Source organism: Corvus cornix, chromosome 2 (genome assembly GCF_000738735.6).
Source record: "Corvus cornix cornix isolate S_Up_H32 chromosome 2, ASM73873v5, whole genome shotgun sequence".
Taxonomy (NCBI): Eukaryota; Metazoa; Chordata; class Aves; order Passeriformes; family Corvidae; genus Corvus; species Corvus cornix.
This window is the reverse complement of record NC_046333.1, coordinates 67,426,338-67,454,237: the sequence shown is the minus strand read 5'-3', so window position 1 is coordinate 67,454,237 and position 27,900 is coordinate 67,426,338. Positions and strand designations below refer to the sequence as shown.

At 41.9% G+C, this 27,900-nt stretch overlaps 1 protein-coding gene and 1 long non-coding RNA gene across 2 annotated transcripts in view; one reads left to right on the top strand and one right to left on the bottom strand.

The window, feature by feature from the left end:
* LOC120409680 overlaps positions 1–27,900 on the bottom strand; it is a 70,694-nt gene that overhangs the window by 30,515 nt on the left and 12,279 nt on the right. Inside the window, exon 2 of the long non-coding RNA XR_005601426.1 lies at positions 1,518–1,746. This is a non-coding gene — a long non-coding RNA (uncharacterized LOC120409680). The remainder of the gene's footprint in view (positions 1–1,517; positions 1,747–27,900) is intronic.
* LY86 (lymphocyte antigen 86) lies at positions 834–27,027 on the top strand. The gene is made up of 5 exons (XM_010402840.4): positions 834–1,166; positions 14,692–14,778; positions 16,197–16,325; positions 23,298–23,350; positions 26,277–27,027. Exons 1-5 carry the CDS (start codon positions 1,046–1,048, stop codon positions 26,370–26,372), a joined length of 486 nt encoding a protein of 161 aa, XP_010401142.1. The 5' UTR covers positions 834–1,045; the 3' UTR covers positions 26,373–27,027.

Genomic DNA, 27,900 nt, shown 5'->3' with positions numbered 1-27,900 from the left:
GCTACAGAGCCAATTTCTCCTTGTCTCCAGCTCAGAGAATACTATTGCAGACATTTGCTTTAGGGTTGAATTTAGCTTGTAGCATTTTTCCAGTTGGTGCTCTGTCCAGAAAAAGACCTTTCTGGCAACTGCAGTTTGAAATTCTATTCCAACCCTGGATCTTAAACTGATTCAAAGAATTTTACTGGAGATGAAGGAACTCTCCCTTTTTTCCATACTGATCAATCCCTGCCATCTGCACTAGCCACTAATTTCTGCATAAAGCACAGCTTTAAAAGAGCTAGTGCAAATAACAAATGTGCATTTTCACTAGAGGGCCATTAAAAATCCAGGAAGACAGGAGAAAAAAATTCAAGTCTAGGTTTACCCAGCTGGGTGTACTGCGAAATTGTATGTTCCCAAAAACCACTGAACAAAATCAATGTAAATGAAGGCTTTAGCATAGTCAAGCAGAAAGAATTCATTCCCAAAAGTTTCAAGACTTGCTTATGTGGTGTCAGCTGTATCAGACACACCTCCCTTCCCTCCAGACGGCAGATTTGTTACTAGGAAAAACATAGAGACCAAACTGTTCATCTTCCAAAATCTGGGCTGACTTTGTGTGATTAAGATGGGGCAATTTGGATTGCAACTTTTTTTCAGCCAGAAGGCTGCAAAATAAGCCTGTCTGAAGTCTTGTCCCAAATGCTTTGACTTCAAGAGAAGAAACTGGCAGCAAGAGGAGAAATAAACACATTGCTGCATTGTTCCAGCAGGCACCGAGGCAGGAGTATGCCGGGCAGTGAGTAGGTGTGATTAGCTCATTTGTCATTAGTTTAACACCAAGCAGAAAGCAGAAGTCTAAGTACACGGAAATAACACCCTCCAATTCTGATTAGCCTCTTGTTTATACCACATTATGGGAAGCTGTGGCTGCACTTGCTCGCTTAACCCTTTTGCAGGCACGAATGTTGTAACTCCCGTGTCCCCAGGAGAAAGGAAGGAACACCTCCCTCCAGAGTGTTAGCAAGAGACAGAAGTGATCCTGCAAACTACCACCACCACCATGAAGACATCAAATGCTCTTCTTCTCATCTTAGTCCTGCTTTACATCAATGCCAGCACAGAATGGCCTACGCACACAGTCTGCAAAGAGGACAACTTGGAAATCTATTACAAAAGCTGTGGTGAGATTTTTTTACATTTCCATTTTCCTTTTAGCTGCTCAACAGAGTTGTTCTTATGCAGTGAGTGATGCTTATAAGTCAGGCAATGAATGGAAGGGTTACACTCCAAAACCTGCACTGGGTTTCACATCTAAAAATATTTTTCGTCTTTCAAGTATAGCTGGTTTTGGTTCGCACGCTCACAAATCTCACTGTATTTAGAAGATAATAAAGAGGATATAATGTAATTTAATTCAGAATAATAAACCGCTGTGAAAAAAACAGTTTAGCATGAAAGAGACGACTAAGATTTTTATCTTGAAATTAGGTTAAAAAAAAAATAGGAAGACCCTAGGTCTTTAACTTTTTTACCCCGGGATGAAACAGGCTCTTCAATGCACTGATCTGCTGCTTTCCTAATGTGCGATGAGGCTGTGGTGATGTGCTTTCTTTCTTCCCACTTGGAGTGACAAGGGACGCAGTGTGACAGTGGGAAGGATTCATGTTCTCTGCCATTGCCTCTGTGCTTAGCGAGACTTCAGCCGCAGCCCTTACCAGAGGCATTTCCCAGGGATCACAGGGTTTTGTTTCTTCTTTAAATCTGTAGAGAAGAAAAGGAGCAAGCGATACTGGAATTGACTGAAAATGAATTCATTCAATGGTGCCTGCTTTTCACCTCTTGCTTTGCTGGCCGTATGCCTCTCCTATTGTGTTGATCTGCTTTACAACTGGGACAAAGGGAATTAGATTCACAGACGCCTCATTCATTTTCCGCACGTGATTTGAAAAGCGATTCATGGTAAATGAGCACCCTAGAGTTTGTTTTTCCAATTCATCCAGTTACAAAGGGTTTTCCCGGGGGCTTTTCCTCGCCTGTAGCTTTCATGCGTTTTTGCACACCCATTAAAATAAAGCCAGTGAGGGACAAGAGAAGTAAATAAATATTTGTAATGCTATTCTTTACTGGCCTGATCCCAGGGGACTAAAGTCAGGCTTCACATTCTATAAATGGGTATAACACATTAAGAAAATATTTATTAGATATAGAATACAAACTTTGGTATTATCTTAATTTTAGTAACAATTTATTGCATAAGTGAATTCTGCTCCCTCAACAGGTCTCTGCCAGCATGAGATGCCTTGACACAGAGGCACAGGCTACAGTTTGCGTCAGTTCAGAGTATGATGAATTTGTCTGCTGGCATGTGCCAGTTAAATGATGCTTCTTACTGTGCACATCACTGGCCTAGCTAACAATATGCATTTGTTTAGAGTCATTTGTTTCTGTCACTTCTTTTGGTTTGCCATGAACAGGAAGATGAGAGGTATATTCATTCAGGGGGAATTCACAGCTTGAGAAGCACGAGCCAGAGATCATAGAGGTCAGGTCCCACCAGTTAGAATGGTCTTCTGTTCTCCTGAGCGCAGCTATGTGAGATGAAAAGATTACACAGATGGGGAAACAATGCAAGAATTAAACAAGATTCCCTGTTTGAAGTCAGGTTCCTTGCTGCCATACTGCTCTGTCAGATTAAAGGTGAGGCAACTCACAGCTACCATCAGTAGAGGCTACCACATGTGCAGCATCAGCCCAGGATACACCATCGGTATTGCTGCTGATGCAGTTCATAATCTGGCAGTTTGCATAAAGGAGAAGAACAAAAGGTGTTTGGGGTCGAGCCAAGTCATCTGTAGGTGAGGAGGATAAATCCAAGTACACTAGTCTACATCTGCTTCTGAGGAGACACTGTCCTTACTGAGCTCACTGGCGAGCTCACAAAGATGCCCAAGGTGCTGATCACTTTCAGGAGAGGGGGAGCTTTGTCCCTACTTCATTTCACTATAAACCATAACTAGACAGGCAGAACATAACTCCATTTTTCATCTGTGTCCTGCCAATTGTTCTCACCCAGGAGGACACAGACTTGTTAGTGTTTTACAAGACCCTTTCCCAACAAACCTTCTCATGACAAATTTATAATGTCAGCAAATGTAGAGTTGATATTAGGCAGCTGCCCATCCTCTTTAGCTATTTCAGAGGAATACTGCCCCATACATACCTCCAGTCTCAGAAATCCCTTTGGTATTTCTTGCTGCACTGAAAATATCAGAGGATGACCCATTTTGGGGATAACAGGAGCCACAGTAAGGTAACAAGCACAAAATCTTGGGTAACAGACTGCCTGTTGGTTTCAAGAGGGTGAGGATTTCACCTCTAATGTTGTTACTATAGACACTAGAATGTTATCAGTGAATTAGGATTGAATCAAGTAAAATAAAAGGAGGTTGAGAGAATTTTAACCAAGTACTTCACAACTTGCTTCTGGACCTGAATGTCCTCTATCAACAAATTATTAGAATTCAGTCTGAGCATTTAAAAAGGAGCCAAGTACCCATTTTTGCTTTTTCAGATCCTCTCCTATAATGCAATAAAAATCTAACTAAAGTCAAAAATATGGGCTAATATAACTGTGATTAATGCAACAGAGTTTAGGTGGATAACTGAAGACAGAGAAAGTGTAGCAATCTCCTGTACCCAGGAGTAAGTCGCAATTGCCGGTCACAAGCAATTGTTCTACCTGCACCCTGCTCCTATAGCACATAAGATACAGGCATGCATCAGGCCCCCAGCCTCAGCCCATGCTCTGGATCCTAAAGAAAGCATCCCCATTCCCACCCAGCCACATCAGACTAAATGTTCTGTAACCAGGACTCCAAGTCAAAAGAAAGGGCTAGACAAGACCCTAGTGATCAGTATAATGCAACTGTAAAGAAGTCATCTAAAAGAAGTCAGACGAAAGTTCTCAGCAGCAAGTCCATGGTGAGAAAATCAAGCTGAGAGACAGGTGGTCTAAAAGTAAAGTAAATAGAGAGTGTGCTGCCTCCTCTATGTAACCACAGGAGACATAACACCGAGACAGTCTATAAATAGCAAGACATTTCCTCTTAGGGCCACTCTTCCTCCCAGGAGCAAGTGACAAATATGAAGGAAGATCTCAAATGACCACAAATCACTTTAGAAACCTGGGCAGAGATCCCAAGATAAAAGCAGCACATGTTAACATCTCTGACTGAGAAAAGAGAACCATAATTGGCAAGTCTATGCACAGACATGAAAAGAACCTGCTACACAAATGGCCAAATTCTGTCCCTTTTAATTTCACTGTGATAACGCTTTTGATCTTTCCAGCTACATTTTAAAAGACAATTGTCTGCGAAGGGAAGGGCAGGTAGGCAATGGTAACAAAGTGCCCTGGGCAGATTCCAGTGTTATTTGAGTAATAGGCATCCACTTGGAAGTGCAAAGTAGTCAGAGACTACAGAACATAACTCCTAAACACATCTACTAGCATCTGCTTCTAGATCATTCATGTAAAGCCTAATTGTCTTAATTAGCCATGAAAACTTTCTTACTATGTAGTGTTCAAATGGGACCCCCTTCATAGGGGAAAGCGAGTGATTGCTCCTGCAGACACATAAAAAATATTTTTCTTATTATTTTTACAGCTCTTTCTTGAAATGTTAGGTGGGTCTGCACCAACACTTCAGTGCTTCAGAATGCCTGCTTTTGTTTCGACCAGCAAATGCAGACCAGTATGCTTGGTGATTATTTAAGTTCTGCGTTTAGTTTAGGACCTGGGAGATTTCAGAGCTGCCCACTCCCTGAAACTGTAGGTTTCTTTACAGTGCAGAAAAGAAGTCTGATAAGGCAGAAGGTTCTAATAAAGGGTATGGACACCATCAACCATTAAGGATTTTGTTTTCTGTGCACTGGAGTAAATAACAGGGAATTTCAGGGAGATCTTCGGAAGGGTCAAAGTAGTAGTATTCAAAGATGACATCTTCAGAAATACTCCCAAGGCTTTATAAAACACTGTTCAGACCACATGAGATTTTTAAATATCATAGACAAACACATTTTCCCAATTAATATCAGATCTTGTTTGCTTTTTCTTCTCTTTTCTCTCTGAAGCAAGGTTAATAGCCATTAAAGTCTCAGGGGAAGGAGCAAATAATCAGTATTCATTTCAACCTCCAGAACCTAAATATGAGATTGGCTGCATCCTTTATAAGTTTTATATCTGTATATCTACAAATTTTTAAAATAATAAAACATATATAGGGATATGGGTAACCATTTGCTTTAATTCATGTCTTCTGCTAGACAAAGAACCAAGGCAATCTGGTCATCTAGAGAATTATTTTTACGTGACAATGCCTCTTCCAAAACAGAGGAAAGTCAGGCTGAACTTATGTCCAATGATCTCCATGTAGGCTTGCATAGTTCTGCGTCACACTTGAAGCAGTGTAATTTCTATAAACCTTTTTCCTGGCCTCCAGTGGTACAGTAGGAGAGGGCAGGACTGCCCACTTCAGTACACACTTGCAGTAGATTGCATTTATAGATAGAGAAACTCTCATTTGTATGGCTTTTCTTTAAATGTGTGAGCTCAGATTTGGATCTCTGTTACAATGGCCCCTTGAACTCAACAGGGTGTAGAACCTGCTCTGGTCACACAGGGCAGTGAAGACATGCTCCTGTTAAACTCTGTATTGAGGGAACTTTTCAGTGCTTAAAATAAAACAAGTGGAGACAGACTAATTAGCTCACAATTTCCTGATGATTTGTCTGTCCTTTCTGAATAGTTTCAGGTTTACTAGGGTCCCCCTCACACACTCATATACCTTCTCCTACATACTGAGAGATCAAAGATACTATTTTTCTTAAATTCTACTTGTTCCTTTTTAAAAAATATACCTGTAACATGTAGCCCTGCTCAATCAGCAATACCAACTTGTAAACAGTACTGTTAAATTGGCATCACTGCAACACTAATTTTACAGCATATCACTTTCTCTTCTGTATGTCAACTACTGTAACTAGTCCTTTTCCCTCCCTGACCACACGCTTATATTCTTTACTAAAAGGATATAAGTAATCCCAGCTTCAGCTGGGAAAGAGAGGTCTGCAAAAAAATTCTCACTCATGCCTCTTCAGGGCAAAAATTATTCTTCTCGGTAAAAAGAGGTTCTTTTTCCATTACTCTTTGGGTTTTTGGCAGACAGATTGAGCCAGATGCTTCTCTTGGACTTACTTATTTATTTCCCTCAAACAGGCTCCAGCAATTGCTTCTGCTTCTAAATTATTTAAAGCCACACGACACTAACTCCCCTCTGATCTTTTGTTGCATAGATTGCTAATGGGCAAACAATCAAAGAATTTAAGAATTCCACTTGAAAACAATTTTTTTGTTTGTTTACTCTGTCCAAGCCCTCTCACTGTCATAGCTTTGCTGTTGTACTCATCCAGTATAACTTACTTATTCCAAGGGGAAGACCAGATGTGTACATGTATATTTCTGGCACCAGATCCTAACAAACTGAAACTATCATCAGAAGCAAGGTAGCATTATTATTAGTGCACATGAAAATCTTCTTTTAAAATTTTGGTTCCTCCATGAATTAAAACTATCTCATCTATTTCATTTTCCACATCTCATTAGAGGATTTAAATTTTCTTTTGCTATGTGAACTCCTGAGGTAGTTCTGAACATCATTTTACCCTTCTTTCAGGGGTGAAGAGTACTTAGTAAGTTTTAAAATATAAATGGCAAAGAGGAGCAGGAGACAGTTTCATACCTCCAAGGTGCTCCAGCAAAAACATTATTTTCGGTACCTAGACTTTAAATCTTTCAGTAAAATCAGTATTAATGCTTTCAGTGAGACTAGTAGTGGAGAGAATTAACCTCAGCTGAACTTCTCCCACCAGGCTTTAAATTTTCCCATCTAATTTAGTTCTCAGTGATTTCCTCACAGTGCCAAACTCTTCACCAAATCAATTAAGGTCCTGCACCATGGACTGCAAAAGATGGTTGTTTATGTGTGACAGCCTCTCCTGCCTATCTCCAGCTAATAATTCTAAACTCTGACATGTTTTTCACCTACTGACTTTTGCCACATCTTTGGTCACTGTAGCCACTGAGTCACTAAGGTAAATGTAAGGATGAGTGGGAACAATTCAGAGGGCAAGCCATATAAAAATATGTTCTCCCATTTGAAAACATATAGGAGAGACATACCTAAAAATGGCATATTACATTAGTAAAGAAATACTGTGGGCAAGGGCAATACTGTCATTTGCTGTTGGACACTGAATCTGAGTCTATGGAGGGAGCACTCTAATACACTAATCAGGTGAGTCACAGCCATTTTAACAATTTGATAAAAATTTGAGACTAGTTCCTGTATTACATAAAGCAGAAATTATCAAAAGGCACATCAAGTGCATGAAGTCAGGAGCAAGAACAAACCACAGCTGATAATAAGTGTTCCTATGCAAAGCTTTTTCTCTAAGCAATAAAACATTGCTACACTTTCTTGACATTGCCACATCATCTCATCTCGAGCCGTCATCAAGGCCTCAAAGTATCTCTGGACCCTACTGTGCCTACAGTTTAGCAAAGAAAATAAAGGCAGGAGATCAGGTGCTCACAGCAATTTAATATCCATTGGGAAAAATATCCAAAGTATTCTAAGAAAAATTAACACCACAAAAATTAAAAAACTATTTCAGCATTATTGTGTGTTGGTGTCACTGTACCAACTTTAAGGAAGCAACCTAAAACTAAGGAGAAACTGTGGCCATGAGAGACAAGACGTCCAAATGCCCTTTACAGATTCACCACGTACCAGATCAAAACCCTTTGATCTGTTCCAGATGCTGCTTTTAGACTCAGGAGAGCTTCTAGTTGCCAAAAGCTAGCATTTTGAAAACTACCACAAATTAATTCAATGCTTCAGTTTCCTCTCCACCTGAAGATGGATGGCTCCTGTCAAATGATCCAGTGGTGATCAGGCAGGTGGGAACCCAGCTAATTTCTTCAGCAGAGGGGGCATGCCATTCCAACTGCAGCTTACTGCCATTCTCCTGTGGTGGATTTAAACCCATCTTGGGAAAATGGGAACATTTAGCCCATTTATATGCTGCTGATTACTGCTCTGTATAATCAGCAGTATAGCTGCTATCCCAGAGCATGGCATGTGTCTGACAGCAGGACAGTTTACAGCAAGATTTGGTTCTGACAAAAGTCTGAAAGTCTGTTGTGAATCCCCAGTCATTCTGGCAAGCACTGATGTCCAGAGATCTCAGTCTCAAGTAGTGCAATATGAAAAAATGATTAAAAAAAAAAAAAAACAAAAACACATTGAAGAGGGAAGAGACAGCTCTGATTAGGAATACAAGCAGTTACTGTAAGCATCTTATTCATGCCGTGCATGGTGTTTTCTTACCAACAGAAGAACAAAGACTTTCTCTCTCTAATACAGTCCCTGCTGGGCCCAAATTAATGCAGTATTTTCTTGTTACACTGCTGTAGTTGAAGCCTGCCCTGTCTGCCTTTCTCTCTCAAGCTAACTGGGACAAATCAGGATTATCAAGTACAGATCTATATGTGCTATCTCTCAAAGCCTGCATCTTTCAGTTTTGTCCTCTTAAATAGGCTTGGATAAAGGTTTGTCATACCACACGAAGCACAGAAACCCCCCTTTCCAAATACCACCTCTGGCTAAAGCAAGGAAAGGCTCCAAGAACCTTCAGACACAGCCTCCCGTCAAGCCTCGGCCAACACCTCTAACAAGCCTGCTCTCAGGAAAGGTGGTTCAGGCAGGCAAAGGCAGGGAGAGTCAGGGTATGTCTTTGACAAGGCTGCTTTCTGCATGCTAATGACACCCCCATCCCCAAACACAGCCCTGCAGCTGCATAGGGCTCCTCACACCTTCTGTCTTTACAGGGGCTTCCCTCCACCTCATCACATCAGTCAGGTGCCAGCAAATCTCTTCCTCCCTTCTCCACCTGACATTTGGAGAAGCTTTCTGAGTTACTGTTTCTGAATATTTGCACATTTGGACATCAGTTATACTCGGCAACGAATTTTGAAGTAACAAGAGACAAAATCTTTGTCTTTTATTTAAACTAATTTTGTAAGACACTGAAATCACCTTGCTCCAAAACTAAGGCCATAAGCACCAGCCAGTAACGCCTGTGCCTTAATCTAACCAAGAAATATGTAACTGCTCTATGCATTACTAGGGTTCAGTATTCTTGAGAGAGGACTGGAAATTATTTAATTTGCATGAACACTTTTTTTTTTAAGTCGCATTTTAAGTTTCTTTTGCTAGCGTCCTGGGCTATTTTAGCTTATAGATTACACTGAAACCAAATCTTCAGGCTTCCCTCTACAGCCATGTAAGTTTTATCAGAAAGGAAGCAGAGTTATTCACTCCATTAGACATCTCCAAAAGCTTTGGAGGTTTGGGTTTAAGCAACCTCAGAGACCACAAGCTGATAGCACTGTTTGCAAAGGGAAACTCAAACAGTCTGTAACCTCAGGACGTTAAGGATACATGAACTCTAATCTTCCCTATTCCTTCTCCTCTTTGTTGCCTAGGCAAGCCAGAAAAGTTCAGGTGATAAAACATACAGTGACTGTCTGAACTAGGCAAAAGCCTGGAGCTGGTCATGGCTGGATGGAGTATTCTCATGATAAAGTAGACACAGCCAGTGTGAGTCTCACAATTTATTCTGCTCCCCTCTGAACTGAGGGTCACTCTGCCCCTCCCAGACACGTCTGGATGTGGCAGTGGCATGCACTGAAGACAGGCCCAAAGGGAAGTTTATTAAGCTGAAGGTGCTCAGGGCAATGTAGATGCATAACCAGAGAGCTGCTAATTCACCTGATGCTCTTTCTCAGTACCATGTAAGTAGATTCCACTGTCGAATATAACCTTGAGCATTCAGGTTAATTTATTTAAATAGACATTAAAGGGAAGTTGTTGAACGAATACATAAAGTCTGAAATCCCAAACAGTTCCTCATTCTTTCCCTCTCCTTTCATCACCTTGAATGTTGTAAAGACTAATGATTTAATTTTATTAAGAGCTCTGAAGGTAAGGAATATTGGGTAATTGCTAAATGTTTCTTCCTTGTGCTAATTTCCATCTCCTCTAGCAGCAGCTTGTCCTTATATGACCGTGGCCAACTGCAGTTACGCCATTTCATTCAATTCTGTGGCTTATCTGCTCCTAAAAGTATTATTTTGAAACACCCAAAGCTTACCAGTTTGGAAGGTCCTCTTACCACTCCAAGGCTTACAGATGTGGACTTTCACAAGCAAAGCTCCTCTGCTTGCTGCTGCTATTCACTCATACCACTGATTTTCATGCTCATATGGAAACAATGTGATTTTAGAGCAGATTCAGATGAGAGTGAAGCCAGTAGAGGATAGTTAAAAAGATGGGGGAAGGGAGAGAGAAGAATAAAAGACAGAGGCTGTTGAACACCAGCGCAGCAAAATTCCTAGAACAGGTGCTTCCCATCTGTCCTTGCAGTTTCTGTAATGCCCAGTTAGTCATCTAGCAGCTCAGGCTCTGAGGGACATAGCCACAGTGGGTTAGCACATTTTCATTCCCAGCTGTCCGCTTCATCCTGTGCTCTGGAGATCCCCTCCCAGGAGGCTGTAAGGATAGCCCCAGCTTGCAGCCCTGTGCCTTTGTGCACACCCATGTTCAGCAGGGGCAGGAGCCACTGGCCCCACAGCTGCAGTAACCAGGGCACAAAAGGGAGTTCCCATCTGTTGTCCTCGTCACTGAGGCTACACTGCTGTAAATATGTCTGAGCTAATTTACCTATGAACCTTCTGCCAAGAACAAAAGCAGGGAAAAAAACTCTAGAAAGAAAAGTTCGGGAACTCATCTGAGCTTCTAGGCTGTACTACACACACCTGCTCAGTCTTCTAATAAAAACCCAGCCAAACCCATCAGTGTGAGCACCTTGAAATAGTAAGTCAGGCTGAAATCTTGCACTGTGGCACCAGTGCACATGGAAAAACACATCCGAGGTCAATATAGCAACAAATCTCCACCAAGGTACTTGGGAAAGGGTGAAATGGGCAGTGGGATGCATGGGCTCATCTGACACTAAACCATGTAAGGGGTGATCAGTGGCAAGAGGCCAGGTACATCCCAAATTCACCTCTCACAAAGCAGGATTGTACTACAGAAGCCAGTCTTCAGTGCTAGATACAGTTGGGAGCTCAGCATCAGCCACAGTTCAAATAACATGTCTGAAAGATCTTGGAATGCACTGATTGTTTACAAAAGCCAAAGACTATCCCCTTTCCCAGAGCAGTTGCCTGAAAGATTTAGAACTGCCTAGAGAGAAACTTGAGTCAAAATCCTGCTTCCAGACACCTTTCATGCTAGCTGTGTGTTGCAGCCCAAGTCCTTCTCATTAGATACACAAAAAATGCCCTTTTCCCCCTCAGTAAGCAGATTTGTACTGATAAACCTCAATGTGTTTGCAAAATTTCCAACAACATTATGAGTGTTGGTGATATATCAAAGCTGAACTGGAAAAGCAAAATCCTGCAACCAGTTAAAGAGTTTCTAGCTTTAATTATGGAAGATGGAGCAGATTGAAGGGAGTAGGTGGAGGGAAGTCTGGGAACATACAGTACTGTGCACCATGAAATGTTGCAGGGAAGTGGAAGGCTGAAGGGCAGCCCCACGTATTTTAGAGATCTAACAGTAAATGTTATTGCTCTGCACATGTGAAAGACATAACATGTATTTTTTTCAGTCTAACCAGCTCACTTCAGATTGAGGCAAACAAGGAAGAATAAGTATTAAGCCTCCATAGGAGACACACAGTGACTCACAGTTGTATATCTGAGATGAAAAACAAAAATGGCAAGTGCCTTGAGTTGCCATTGCTACAGGAGGGACTCCTCACGATTTAAGGAAAGAAGGGTATGGCACAATCCTTTAGTGCATATAAAGCCCAGGTGAATTTACAGACTTCTTCACTTGTCAAGTGGCCAAACCCCACTATTTTCACTAATTTCGTTATAGTAGCAACCTTTCTCCCTACATGTTTGGGAATCCAGACTCCCTGGCACCATAGCTGTAGCAACACAGCCATCCTCTCAATTGATTTCAGCAGGAGGCCCCCATATATGCCACAGTATCTAAGATTGCAAAGTTGGATTGCAAAGTCTGAGCAGGAATTTCCGCAGGGATGGTCAGAAAATTAATTGGGGGTCCTTTTGGCAGTGGAAATTTTTACTTTTCTCAGCAACAGAGTAACAACACAAAATCCAAGTGCTCCAATTCACAAATTTTGCTGGAGTTTCTCATGTGAGTGCTTCCACACTCTCCTCTGAGGACCAGACAACACCTCCTGGATATGTGAGGATCCTATGCTGCATCACTAGCAGTACAGTAAAAGACATCCATTCTACGATGCACTATGAAATGTGTCATCTGTCAAAGGAGCTCAACCCATAGAAATAAACAGACATCCAAACTAAAATAAGAAGCCCAAGCTTTCCAGAAAGCTTGGTTTCATGAACATACCCTTTCCACTCAGTTACTGATGAGAAATTTTAAACTAAAAGTTCAATTTCTAGCCCTAACACCATGATTTAATTTGTTCATTAAAGTACAGCCTAGTCTCTTTGAAAAGAGAACAGCGTCATATATGTTCCAGTGCCATGTTTGACCATAACTGCCTCTGGAAATTGCAGAACTAACAATTTTAGTAATTTGACAACCAGCCCTATTTGTAGGCATCAATGCCCAAACTGCTCTGAATCTGAGCAGCTGCTTCCTGAACCTTATCATCGCACCACACACAAAACCAAAGCAAGAGGGGCTCTTGCAGAAGTCCAGAGGCAAGCGGAAACCAAGCCCTGAGAGATGGTAGAAACCAGAGGGGAAGCAGGAGTAACAGTCCTAGAGAAAAGAGAAGTTTGACATGCTTTCCAGCTGTAGCAGGAAACTGCTCTCCTAACTGATTCCAACAGCTTCTGAAGCTGCAAAAACAAAGTTGGAACTGACAGGAATAAGAAAAAAGAGGAAAGACAACCTTCTGACTCTGGTGACACTTGATAAACAACTCCAGGTACTAACTTTTTGTCCCAAGCAGATTATGCAACTGTAGAGACTGCTTTAGTGGCGTGGAGGAAAAAATCCAGCACAGGGACACAGAGCTGTGGGAAATACTAGTGTCTTTTATCTCCCTCCTTTGAACAGTTATTTTCATTTACCAGAATTTAGGGCTCAGGGACTCCTTTAGACCACGCGGATAATCTGTGGGTTCACAAAGCCTGGCTTAGTTAAAGCCCTCCAGGTCCTCTCAACACTTTCATTCCTTCTGTGATCCCCTCTAAGCAATCAGGTTTTGGTCACACAGGCTGCTGTTTGCCAGCTGCTACAGCTGTGGGGCACTGCTGCAAAAACAGAGTGAGACTATAGGGATGCTGGCTCAGCCTCACAGAGGACGCTCGTGACTCAAGTTTCACCACAGCATCAAAGGAAAATTCTCCCAACCTGTTATTTTCAACTCAGTGAGAAGATTAGCTCAGGCAACAATAACTTAGAAACAGAACTCCGTTCCCAAGCCTACATTTGTCACTACCAGATCTGTGTAAACCAAGAAGCCTATGGCTGCTTCTGCTCATGCCACAGTTGCTTCTATTTTTTCCACAGAGAACGATGTTGGATGTACAAGCTGGCTGTGGAAAGCCATAATGAGGGACAAAACTATGCCTAGAGCAAGGTTCGAGGCTCAAGGTATTTTTCCAAACTGGCCAAATCTTTCCCCTCCTGCCACAGCTTTGGAAAACGCTTGCACATTCTATTGGTTGTGGCAGCTGAGCTGTCAGTGGTTGCTGCTGCCTGTCACCAGAAAGTGACACGTCAGCAAGCCTTCAGGCACAGCATCAAGTCTCATGGAGTCTAGCAACAAAGAAGGTGGAAGTGGTAGGAAAACAATTATGTTTTTACAAGAGTTTTAGAGTTTTTGCAGAGAAAAAGATACTGTAGAAACTGGAAAGAATCACATTAATGGCAATTGTAAGTCAAAGGGCTCCCTTTAGTCCCACAGCTCTGCTGAAGTCTCCCAGAAAAGGAGAAATGTAGAATATTTTCTGGCTTAGAAATATCACAGGATGATGGACTCAGCAAAAAGTACTGCAGTACCTCATTTAACACAATTTAATTTTCAGTTTTGGACTTTCCATCCCACTCCAGAATTCCCTCTCCCAATCAGCTTCACCAAGCCATCTTGTGATACAAGTTAATTAAAAAACATCTTCATGACCAATTGCTCATCAGTGCTGAGGAAGGTATGGCAATGTGCAGAGTCTGGGAAGAGCTATTGTTCTGAGACTTCACCATTGAATAAGTATTGACTACCCACCACTGCGCAGAGCTTGGTTCATTTCTTTGAACTTGCTTCATTTTCCTACAGAGTAGATTCTAGCCTCACAGAGGTTATCATCTGAGTGTGCTTCAGACCGAGGGGGCAGGAAGGATAGAAGTAGCTATTGAACACAGGGTATGGGAGCTTTGAGCACTTCTTGGAGAACTTTTAAGGAATGTTTAATTTGTTTTTTATAACACTTCTGTATTTTATTGTTTTTTCCTGTACAGTCAGTATCTCATTGAAGATACAACTTGTAACTCACTGTTTTGTGTCTTGAAACAGATCCCCAGCAAGATTTCGCTATCAGCATTGACCATTGTTCTGATATCACAACCCACACCTTTAACATCAGAGCTGCAGCAGTCCTAAGTAAGCGAATTGCTATTTTCTCATGCCGTACACAGTTAATTCACGTGTGAGTGCTGGTATTAAGTAAGCAAGGGTGACAATCTCCTGTAAAATATGAATGGGCTTCATTTCTTACAAATTTTAGGAGCTGTGCAGGGTTACTAAAGTGTCAGTTCTGTTATCAGCTCGGCCTCAGACTTCGTGTGTCACCCTAAACAGGTCATATCAGCCCTCAGCCCCCATTCTGCTCTTCATTTGTACACATGGAGAGCCAAGGGGGGGCTGCTCTAGAGCTTATCATCTTCATAGCTAAGTCTCCTGCGGAGAGTCTCGTTGAATGAGACAGCTCCAGCACCCACACTCTTGTGTCAGCACAAGCAGTGCTCACCAAAGTGCCAAGGCTGTGACCCTTGCAGGTAGGGGACCGAATGGACTCCCACAGAGCAACGTGGGGACACCCCTCTGTCCCTCCTGGGCATACTGAGAAGTGTGCTGGGAAAGTGCTGGCCTGAGGCAATAGTCAGGCAATCAGTTTGCCACCTGCACTAGCTGAAATTATACCTTTCAGCACTTGACTGATCAGCAATAAAAGATAAAAACTGGGTGCACAATTAGCAAGTTATTAGCCATAGCTTGCTTTATGATTCGTTCACAGGAAAGATACCTCTTGCAAACCTGTTGTCCCCAAGCTCACCTAGATCCTCTACTACCAGAGCATAAATATGAAAGTGCTGCTGTACGTTCTTGGTGCTGAAAATAAGTTTGTGTGACAACTGTCTTTTAACACCTGGGAATGCTTCCTTACATGCAAAAGGTCTTCCTTCCTGTGATATATGCTGTCAATTTGTCCAGGGAGCATCAGTTTTCAGGTGGCTGCAAAGGTAAACAAGCCTGCAAAAATCACATTACAGCCATTTGCAAATACTTTTCCCATGAATCAGAGTACAGGACCTCCATCTAAATCCAGTAGCCTCTCTGGCTCTGCCTGTGTTAGCAAGCCAGGCACAAGCAGGCAACCTCCTACCACTGCCAAGCTGCTGTACTGGTCCCTGGCACATGTCTGGCTCAGACCAGCTACTGTTTTCCCAAGCAGCAGTTACTGGTTGCTCCCAGGGCCCCATTGGATATGATCCCTCTTCTAAGAGCACAAGAAAAGTTTAGATGTAAGGACATGAGATTTGCTGTATCATTTGACCTCAGAGTCAGAAAATGGTCATGGGCATAGTTTATTTAGCAATCAAGATAACTGCTATTATGTCCCCTGTCATATACCTTGAAGAGCCTAAAGACCTGTTCCTGAAGAACAAATTTCTATGTATCAGGAGTCCTCAATGAAGACAAAACATCTAATGGCTCAAACAGCTGGGAGGAAAAAATAGAATCTTTTTTAAAATAAAGCAATAAACCTGTTTGAGCTCTCTTTTCTGCTTTGTGTGTAGGCCACAGCATCAAGGAACTCTATGTCAAGCTGGACATGATCATGAACAGAAAGACCATCTTAACCTACTCAGAGACACTTTGTGGGCCGGGTCATCCTAAGCTTATTTTCTGTGGAATGAAGAAAGGAGGTAATTTAGGTTGCACTCAGAGTGTTTGATGGCTACTGAATACTCCAAGCAGGATGCACCCGCTGTGCTGCTGACTGCACCAATACATCGTAATGTTCTGTTTACTTCACCAGCATGTTAATGGGTGACAGGAACACAGTAGGACAGAGACATTTTAATTTAAGGGCCTGCTTTGCCCCCCAACCTGTTTGTTTTCTTTACTTTTAATCACAGAACATTGCACGCACATGGGATTTCAAGTCCATTAAAAATAACTGTGGTTATGTGACCCTCATCCAACAGCAGAGAGGTTCATAAGCCCTATTTAGAGGCACGTGGTTGTCATGTGAGCAAGAAGTATGAGAAAAATAAAGGCTAGTTCTGTAAAACAAATGGCTGAGCAAACAAACACGTTCTGAACATATTCTTCACTATTAAGCAAGTCACACTTCCTGTCCTTAAAGGCAATTCTTTAATCACTATGAGGAAATATGCTTGAATAAGGATATTTGGAACAAGATAGTATGTGCTACCATCTATGGTTTGCATCTTGTTTCTGTTCAACTTGTGCCTGTGCAGCAGTCAGATGAATTCAGCTCATGCCAGTCACACTGCCAGCTGGTGAAGACTTGCTCTAGCTGGTTTAGAGCACTATTAGCTGCCCCCAGAAAGCAGGCATCTTTGGGCCCAGGTGAGCCTGGGCACCTCAAGGCCCCTTCTGCCACAACCCAGGCCAGGCAGTGCCGAGTAAGCTGTGCCGTGTCTGGGAGAGCTATGGTCATGCTTCTGGACTGCAGTGGCCATATATCCAGTAATTTTTAAATCCCTCTTACATCATGATCATCTCTTCAGGCTGATTTTATAAAAAAAACTGTAGAGCCACAGAGAAGTTTGAGTTGTTACAGCACCAGCTAGTTACAGAAGCTCTGCTTTCGTTCCATTCACTTGCATCTTCAAGCTGATAACACTGCCATAATTCATGCGCAAGGGCTATGAGTTTAAAGACCATGCACAGCACTACTGCTAAGACAGCCCCTGGAAAATCACTAAGACATTTCACACTGCACAAAACTATCACAAAGAATAATAGAGAAATGCTGCATGAGCAACCAATTATGTAAATCCTGTAAGCCAGATACAGAAAAAAATTAAATTCAGAAGTTTCTTCAATTGTGTATTGAATTACAAGAGGAAAAAACCCACCCACAGACCTACTGAAAAACTATCTTATTCTGATGAAGTACTAAATAACATCCTTTAGTGAATACATTAAGGAGAAGTAGAGTCAATCCTGAGCTGAGCACAAACTGCTACTCACACATTAAGCTACAAAGCCAAAACCTCCTGGGGTTTCCAAGTCTCTTAATCTTAAGATGACAGGTGATTGTTTCCGCTAATTGAAGTACATTATGATATAAACACATAGTTGGTTGTTTAAATAATACTATATATCTTCATTTAGAAGCATCTCTACTTTAGTGCAAAGACCTCTGCCGTGCACTTTTTAATACACACTCTCTCGTTCAGCAGCTGGTTTTATGTAGTAATTAAGTCACAGTGGGGAAGAAGTGAACTTTCTCAGACAGGTTCAGACTGAAAATGTGGTATTTCTTAATTAGTTGACAGTTGAATCTAACCCATGTTTTAGGATGCAGAATTGAGCTGAAGACTAATTTAAGGCAGTTCAGGCAAAATTTACCACATTAGCACAGCTGTAAATCTGACCTAATGCCTATGCAGGAAGGACAACATGTGAATGGCCAAGTATGCAGGCTACTAAGACACAGGAGAGCAGAGAGCCCTTTCAACTGAAGCTTTTCATGGAGACCCTCTTCTTCCCTGCTGTATGGGCAACGTTTCCAACATCTGGCCAGACCTGACCTGAGTTTAAATATACTTTCACACAGAATTTGCTTGCCTTTCACAAGGAGGCCAAAAATTGCCTGCTCCTCCCTCTCCCAAATTTAGACAAAACATCATCCTTCTACAGATCTTGTTGATCCACTCACTGGTGAGGAAAAGCACAGCAGAAATGACAAGAAAAAGAGACTTATAAGAGCCAGATGTGGCAAAGTCTTAGTTGTTTGAGAAAATTTTTCTTTTTTTCTTTATTTATATTTGCTCTTCTATAATGCTACAGTTTTTTCATGACTGGAAATACTCTCTGTGCTGGAAAGACTTAATATAGCTGGAGGTTTCATGTTCATCATAATCACATAGTATTTACTATTTTTGTTAAGCAAAGGTCATATCTGGCACTGCTCACTCAGACTCATAAATAGGATTCCAAGATCTTTCTTTTAGTTATATGTCTGTTGTGAAGTTGTTAGCTCAAAGTTTGCAAGGAAATTGGCCATTGTCTGTTTAGGAACAATAACAACAAGATTGCTAAATTCTTTGTGGCATAACATGAACTCAGGCCTTCCTCTTTTTCAGTAGAAAGTGCTGGTTATTCCCCATTTCCTCCAAAGAAAACAGTTACATAAGATTTAACAGATTTCCCAATGCAATCACTAAAATCAGAGTAGAAGACCTACCAGGGTAATGTTAAGCAATGTGCCAACCACAACTTGCAGGCTTAAACAAAGCTACCTAACAAAAAGACAGCCACATCCTCTGCAAGTTTTCTTTCAGGCTCAACTGACAGAGCCACCATCAGAGCACTTGCACAATTCCTTGTGCACCCTCCCAAACCATAGAAAAACCCCCACCTTTCTTCAAACCTCCATTCTTTACATTATTGTCCCTTTCAGTAGGTGCTACAGTGAGCGAGTTTCTAAAACAGTATTTGTGAATAAAAGTAGAGAACATAACATGAATTAAAAAACTGGCTATCACATTGAGAATATAGGTAGCTGTTTCTGAGAAAGCAGCTATACCACAAAGCTAGGTCTTTGGGCTGACACACAATGCCATCTTGCTTAGCCCCTTCATCTGACCTTTCCCTCACCAGTAAAAAGAGCAAATGTTTCTCACCTGGCTATATATTTATATATGTTTTTCCCACTCAACTATACATCTATAGCTGGCAGTTATTCACATCATTCCTACATCCACAGCACCCACAGAAGCTGTGTCAGTTGCATGGGTGCAAGATCGTGTCCTAGAAGAACTCCAACACAGAGCATTGAAGTTCTAAAAATATTTAAAACATAGAAAAAGGAAGAGGTGGGTGCAGATGTACAGGGCCTTTATATAGTACAAGAGTGTGAGAACTCATAAAGATTTTCAGTGAAAGGAAGATTTGAGAAAGAGGAGTGAGAATTTCATTATAGGTGTTTAGTCAGGAAGGAGAGGCATCTTCATGATAAATGATAACTAGTAATTTGAAGTAATCCTCAGGAAGTTCTTACTTACACATTTGAAAACTCTGCTTCAGACTGGAAGCTACTAAAGGCCCTCTCACTAGCAATGAAAAGCACTAAGTTACTTTTGGTAAAAACAACAGAGAAAAGCTGCTACAAAAAATACAGTAGTATCACCTTGATTCAGTGGTACATTAGAAATATTTCCTAGGCTGCTCTATAGAAATCACCTCCAGGTAAATCTACAAGAAAAAGGGCTGAAAGCACATCACTGATGACAGCATGCTTGACAAGTACCATAAACTTCCAGCAGACCAAAAAAGAAAAAGGGGAATATTTAATTGGAAAAATGCACTCATGGTTTATGCTCTTCCAAATGTGTGAGCATTTTTTGCAACCACATTTGGGCTTTTCTCTAGGAAGACCACAGAACTCTTTCAATGAGATAGGCTCAGTGTTTGTGACAGCTACACTTACTGCAGCAGATGTGCTCATCCTCTTTCAATGGAGGAATGTAAAAATGTATGAATATATGGAGAAAAAATGTGTATGAAGGATGCTGTAATAAACTGCAGTCCTTCAAGCCTTGGAGGATGTTTACACTTCTGGAATTATAGCAGAAATCCTCATGCAACTGGAAAACTGAATGGTCTTTGAAAAGCCTGACCCACTGAGAAGGTTTCCATGGTCCAAAGTGAATATGAATTATAAAATTCAGCAGATTGATGAATCCATAGTATTTCCTGACAGGTCTCAACTAGCTGAAAATGAAAGCTGCCCATGCTTTCCTATAAGGAAATACTTCCAAAGCAGCATAGTTTCCCCCTCCCCATTGAAGCAAGGAAGGTCGCAGGAGTTTTCCAAAGGACTGGTTACAGAACCACAGAATTGTTGAGGTTGGAAAGGACACTTGAAGATCACTTAATCCAGTTCCATCTACTTCAAGCAGGGCCATCCGACAGCCAGTTGCCCAGGACCACGGTATTTAGATATATCCAAGGATGGATGCTCTACAACCTCTCTGGGCAACCTCTGCCAGTGCTCAGTCACCCTCACAGTAAAAAAAGTCTTTCCTGATGTTCAGGAGAAACCTGTGTTTTAGTTTGTGCCCACTGCCTCCTTGCCCTGCCACTAGGCACCAGTGGAAAGAGCCCGGCTCCATCCTCTTTACAATTCCACTTCAGATATTTGTACATATTGATGTACTGTCCCCTAATGTTTTTGTTCTCTAGGCTGAACAGTCCCAGCTCCTTCAGCCTCTCCTCATTGGAGAGATGTTCTAGTTCCTTAATCATATCAGTGGCCTTCCGCTGGAATCTCTCCAGTAGCTCCATATGACTCAGTTGTGGACCACTTCAAGACCCATGGTTAGAAAGAGCTAAATAAGGGTAAAGTTGAAGCATAACGCAGTAAATGTGGACCTCAAACTGGACATGCAGCACCTGCTGCTCTGCTGTTGAAGGCTCCTTGGAAAATAATACAGCCCATGACAGTGATTTCTTTGATAACTGAGCAAAAGCATAGCTACAACACATCAGAGCAATCAAGGAAAACTTCTCAGAGTGGGCTGAGGCAGAGCCCTGAGACTGCATTCATCTAGTTACTTTATCACAGTGAAGTTTGTGGGGAAAAATAGCTTCTACCTACACTAGATGAGAGATTAGCATTGCCATCATTTCAGAAGCAAATTTATGGCCTGATGACACCTACTTCATTTTAAAATACAGGCTTTGCAGAGCCTGAATGCTGCATCTATGTTTTTAGATTCTGAATGGCTTTCTGAGAGGCTAGATGAGATCCTAACAAGCCACATGAACCAAGAGAAGCTTCCATGTCCCTGTGCAGAAGGACTTTGGGGCAGGGTGATTGTTCACAGCCCAGTTTCCTCTCTACTCTCCTCTGCTGTCATCCAAGATCTGCTAGGCTGTGAGTTGACTAAAGACAAGGTAGTCCTACGAGGCTCTCTACTGAACAAAAGGACACACAAAGCATGAGCTCCACCACTGCATTGTCCACACCACCCTGAGGGGGACCCAATATGCCTTAGCTCATATCGACATGCAGAGCTCAAGTCCCAGGGGAGTCACACATCACCTAAGTTATGCAGCCTGCAGTGCCTTTAATTCCCATTTAGACTATTAAAGCTGTGAACTGAGAGGTGGGCTGTACTGTATTTTTAAAACTTTTGAGTCACTGCTCCCTGCAGTGGAGATGTGTCAGACTCCTGAGCTCTTGCTTCGTGCACAGAAGCAAGTGGCGATGGTGACTGCTCTGTGAAAACAACAAGACTTCTTGGTGTCCACATGAATTAGCCAGGGATGCAGAGGGTAATCAGTACAGTAGAATTTCTGTAGCACAGTTGATCAGTTTGAAATTGACAAGCCAAGATGTACTTATTCTGGTTTTTTAGGGCAACACTGAGTTGTTTTGCATCTTCTCCACCTCCCAGGATCACCAGGGCTTTACATTAAACAAACTTCTCATTAATGCAAAGGTGTAGAGCATTGGTGATATCTCAGGTTTCTCCTTTTTCTAGTTTATCTTATTGTCATGATTCTTTCATATAATTTTGTTACAAGACTACATTTAATATCATGTGTGGGAAGAACTTTTGTGGACTGTTTTCCAAGTCCATGCATGGAGAGATGGACTGTACAACCTAAAGATGCTTTTATCCAACCTTTCACAAGAAGCAGTTTAAACCAACAGTGAGAATAGACTAAAACAGCTCTCTAGAAGTGACAAGCATCAAAATGCCAGCACATACTCATATAAACATGATGAAACACTTACTCCTCTGTCACTGTCAAAGTAAAGAATATTTCATGACACCTACAAAAGAGAATCCTTAAACAGTTCTTAGACTTTTTCATTACTTGTGTGGGGCAAGTTGTGCAAGGAATTCTGAAATACTGAAACATCTACAAGTTTTATTTTCAGTCAAGTCTGCACAGTTTGGCCCAATAAGCTATGAAAAAGTAGGAGGAACTGCAGAACAGCTTGCTAATTCTCTCCATTAATGCCAAAGTTGCCCTTTCTTCAACAGCCAAGAGCAGGCATGCCTCGCACGATTAGGGAGATGGGGATTGGAAGGTGGAACTCCCAGGCTCTGTTCCAGTCACTAACACAACTTGTGATGACTTTAATACCTCATGTAACTTCTTGATGAACGCTCCCTCAGCAGAGAGACAGACATGTTCTTTTTACTTTAAAGTCATGTTCAGCAAGTAGTCAGAAGTCCACACCTACACAAACATTCAGCTCAGATTGGTTTTTCTAAAAGTTACCAAAACATTACAGTTCAACTACTGCAGCTGCAGGTGTTTAATAGTTCCTGCTAAAGGACTTGAGCCTGGCAGTCCCCCTCATCCCCTTCCATTTGCAGGATGCATGACAACATAGGAACGCCCACCTGGCTGTGCAAAGACATGCCCCCCCTTTTCCATTTAGATGGGTTGCAGATGCTCCTTGAGACCAAGCTCTGCCTTGCTTTCCCATAAGGCCGTATACCTTCTGATATTTCCCTCAAGAGGGCTGTTGCAAGACTGCCTATGGAGCATTTTGCAGCTCCATAACACTTGTCACCAGAGGCTTTGAAATGCCATTACAAAAAAAGCATCTATGATCAGCTGCCTCTTTCCTTCATGTGCTGCATGTCTAACCATCCATCACCACTGTTGCTTTCCAGAACACTTCTACTATGAGGGACCAGTCACACTGGGAATCAAAGAAATCCCTCAGGTAAGTTGGTTACAGCTGTGTTCCCAAGCAGAAGGGCTTTCCAGATGAGGTATGGTCAGAGGACTACCAGCAATTAAACCAGCACATTCCAGGCTTCCCCAGCTGGCACGCTGGATCTGAGAGTGTTTTATATGAATAATCCTTTTCAATATGAAATTAAGTGGCTTTGCTTATAAAGAGTTACAGAGGCACTACTATCCAGAGACAAAAGGTTTTTTTCAGGATAGCTGATCTCCTGTACCAGCATTAAGTCAGATGGCCATAGAGTTCTTTAGTAGGCTCTCCCTCTCTTACTCTTAAAATAGCAAGAAAAGAAGCAGTTCCAGAGGACTCCCAAGAGACCAAGGCTGCAATTTTGCTTAGTCCTTAGTGAACGGAACAATTTGGAGAGGCTCCAAATCCTCTCAGGCATCCTCTCTGGCTATAAAGGCAATTTAGATAGCTATTGCAATTGACTGTGTTCCACAGCACATACATGGTGTCAGGCAGAGACCGAGGTCTTCTAGGTGGCAACTGAAGGTACAAGTTATTAGGCCAAGAACACTTTCTCTGGATTTATGGAGCCTTAAAATAAGAAAATAATTTCTTAGGAAGGCGAGAAAACAGGCAGTACTCTAGGTACTGCTCTGAATTTCCTGGTCATCCATTACAGATGCTTTTTACTGGCAGCCTTCTCCACACACAGCTAAGTCTCCTAGAAGTTCAGCTGAATCACACTGCAAATAAAGATCTCAAATGCTGAATGCACCAGTCTCTTAACCAGGCACAGCATGAAGATCTATTTGGTCAGTACGTAACAAAGGAGTTTTTAGAGACATAGAATGAAGAGATTGGATTGAAGGGAAGAAGGCAAGGTCTTTGATTATCAAGGCATCTTGTTGAGAATGTGGCAAAGAAAGGATCACAGCCATCACTGCAAAAGCATAGAGTTCAGGTGGTCAGTCAAATACTCCTTAGATTTACTCAAAGAGGCACAGCATGAGCTCTCAGTTCTTCAGCAGCAGACATAAAACATATGTCAGAGGCTCAAAGGTGGGGTCTGGGGTCTGCTCAGCACTGGATTGCTCCAGGCAGGAAGAGAAGACAGGATCAGAACAGGGATACAGAACAAAGACGTGAGTCCCAAAGAACCGGGCTTGCTGAGACCTGCAGAGGTGATAACGAGGATAGCTGGCTTCAGGGAGGATCAAGCTTCTGTAAGCACTACCAATCTCATATGTCTCAATCGTCCCTTGGTGATAGCACCAACCACAACCTTCATTTTCCCAAGGCTTTCACACAGGGAGCTGGACCCCCTTTACGCAGGCTGTTATCCCACCCTAGCCAGCCTAAAGGCTATACCTAGAGATGCCATGTTGAGCGTGTCTTTTGATGTCTCACACAGGAGTGCCTGAGCTCACATCAATCAGCCTCCTGCTCCAGGAGCAGCTTTACTAACATACTTACGTAGTAAAGCCTCAAGACAAACTGAAGAATAGGTCTTTAAACCAAGAAGAAGCCCTAGAAACATGCATGCAGACCAGTAAAACTCCAGTTCTGGGCAAATTAACTGAATTTTCAACTAGTTTCTAGAGCCAGGAACTTCAGGACTCTTTTAATAACAATTTTTCACCACAAGCAAAAAATTATTCTGAAGGAGAAAAAAGAAATAAGCAATGGAAATTAGTTATTATGAAGTCCCTTATTATGAATTAAACTATAAGCTTTTAGAGAGTTAATGCACTTGTGAGAAAGGGAATAGGAAGCCACTTTAGTTAATTAATCAATCAGGAAAATAACATCATCCCCCTGCGCTGACAAAAAGGAATTATTCCAAACAGCCATCGTCTTCTGCTCATTGCAAAGGACAACCTCATTCAAGAAGCGTGAGGGATGTTTGCACAGTCCACACAGGAATTACAAGCAGGCTCTATTCTCAAGAGCATGCTGCCATTGGGCCTCTCTCTAAATTTAGATTTTACTCCTAACTTGAACCTCTCTGTGAGGATACAGGCCAGATATTGCTTTAGAAATCCCATTGTAAAAGGCAAATGCCAAGAAACCTGACTCATTCTAGCCATGCCTCCTCCTGCTCCACAACCAGAAGGGCTCTAAACAGGGCAAGACCATTCTGTGGTTCAAAGCCAGGAGGACAGTGCTGCCAACCTCTCCTACCCCACATTTTGTTCCCCTCCATGCTCCAGAAAAAAAACCCCAGAAATAATTACTGCAGTGCCAGTAATATACAGTGAATAAAATCTAGTTCACCTCTTCTTCCAAATCTGTTAAATAAGCCTTGTCACCTCCCCTGACCAGAGCTTCCCCAAGTGTCTGGAGAGAGCCATTTTGACCAAGACAGCCATGGCTTCTTTAAGGTTCAGATGTTTTCTGCACTGTAATGACATAAGTTCTCCCTAAAGCCTGAATTCATAATTTCAACTACACAATTGGAAATTAGACGACTTCTTTTATTATATAGGAATTCATCATAGATTGAGTCATCTATACACACACTTCCCCCAATGGGCTCTGTTATAAAAATTCATATCAATAACACTGAACAAAAAGATACATGGAAGAGAAGTGCCAGAGAACTTAGTACTTCTTTTTCCAGTTACTAAACAGGACAGGCCATGTTGTGCTTGCTCATAAGAAAAATGAGAAGTTACACAGATTTGAAGGGATTTTTCATGCAGCAAAACATTTCATTCCCCTTGCACTGTTTTAATTTTCAGCTTGTGCTGTCAGCATTGATATCTCTGAGGAGAGTATTTTGGCAGAAAATATGGGCATGTCCTTTACCACCTCTGAAACATTTGGACCAGAAAGGTTTTGGAGGAACTTGATGGGGAAAGCATTATTCTGCTTCCAGAAAGAGGAGCTAGAAACTTAAGCAGTTATATACTACTGATGGACTAATCTCTTGCTTTGCATTTGTCTCATACAGGGAGATTACACTCTTTCAGTAAAGCTGACTAATCAAGATCACGTCACTGTCGCTTGTGCAGATTTTACTGTGAAAAATTATTTAGACTATTATTAGCAGCAAACCAATTTCATGAAAGCTACAGACTACCGAAACTATTCAAGCCAAGTAGGCTGTTTGCATGCTACAATGATTCTGAAGAAAATAATCCTCGTATGGTGATTCTGATGGTGTTCCTCTTTATAATTTGCTATTTTCAAGAAGTTACTAGATCCTCTAGTGGTAATTTTATCTCTAAACACACACTGTAGCCTACTTTTTCCTTCTAATACATACAGCTGTAAGAAGAAAGTATCCAACACCAACACTCTCATCTTAGGATGAAAATAGCATGAGGCAGAACAGGCGAGAGCCTAAACACTTTTTTGCAGTAAGTTATGGAGGTATCCATTTCTAACACAGGCTAAAAGATGAGTTTCATATATATCATACATTATGCAGTTACAGAACTCAACATCTTAAATCTTCTCTGGAGCCTATCTGGAGATTCCACTAGCACAGCTTTTGTTATAACCACAGAACAAAAGCAAATAGGATGAGCATGCCTTTTTTCCAGTGATCGATGCCCTGTCACTGGATTCATATCACCCTCGTCTTTTGGAGTTTACCTGGAATTTTTTGTTCCATAATGTCTTTCAAGTGATGTGTGAATCATTCTATACCTAGGCTATGTGCTCTTCTTGCTTCTCAATAAATTCATAATGAAAGACTGGTTTTTCTCCTTTTTTGTCATGATTCTAGGCTCCCTCCAAAGTTTAAGGGGGGAGGGGGAAGGGGATGATGAGGGAAACAAGTTCAAAGAGCACACTTTAAGTAGGAAGTATCAGTCATGTTTACGTTTTATATTCACAGAGGACAAACTGTTCCTTGCTTTGAAGCCCAGGAGAAGTAACACAAATTATATTCCAAGTGCAGCACATCCCCAAACCATCTCATTCCGGAAGCCTTTGTAGCTGGCATAGCTGATGGGTAAATAGATAACCAAGCACAGGGCAGCACATGGGATTAGAATCTTGGGCTGGAGAGTGTAGAGACCTATTTGTGATCCTGCCCTGGAGTAGGATTATGATTTGGAAAGGTATGGGCAGGAATCAGAGACACAGGAGGCTCCTGGAGCTGAGCACAAGTTTACAAAGGCTGGTGACCAGCATTGGGCTGCATGCCTCATGTCGGTGAGGTTCAGCATGTACAGCTAGGGCAGCTGTGCCTCACATCTGGCCACCCAGGAGCTCTGACATATGGCCTCCATCCTACACACCCATATTCTGCAGCTCAAACAAATTCCTGAGCAGCCAAAGAATCCCTGGTGCACAGATGACCAACACCTCAGACCAGCCAAGAGCTAGCAGCAAGGGAGAGTCTCTTGTTTTCTTCTTGTGCAGCAAAACTCTCACCTGTTATCCCAGCAAAGGAGAGCAAGTCTGAGACCTGCTCACACAGGGAGGCTTACCGCAGCTGAACGTGAAGCAGCAAGCATACAAGATGGGATAGAACACATGTAATACACTTCAATTTCAGCCCATTTCTATTATACCCTGGTTTGGAGAGGGAAAAAAGAAGAGAAAAGAAGGAAGGCCAAGGTGTT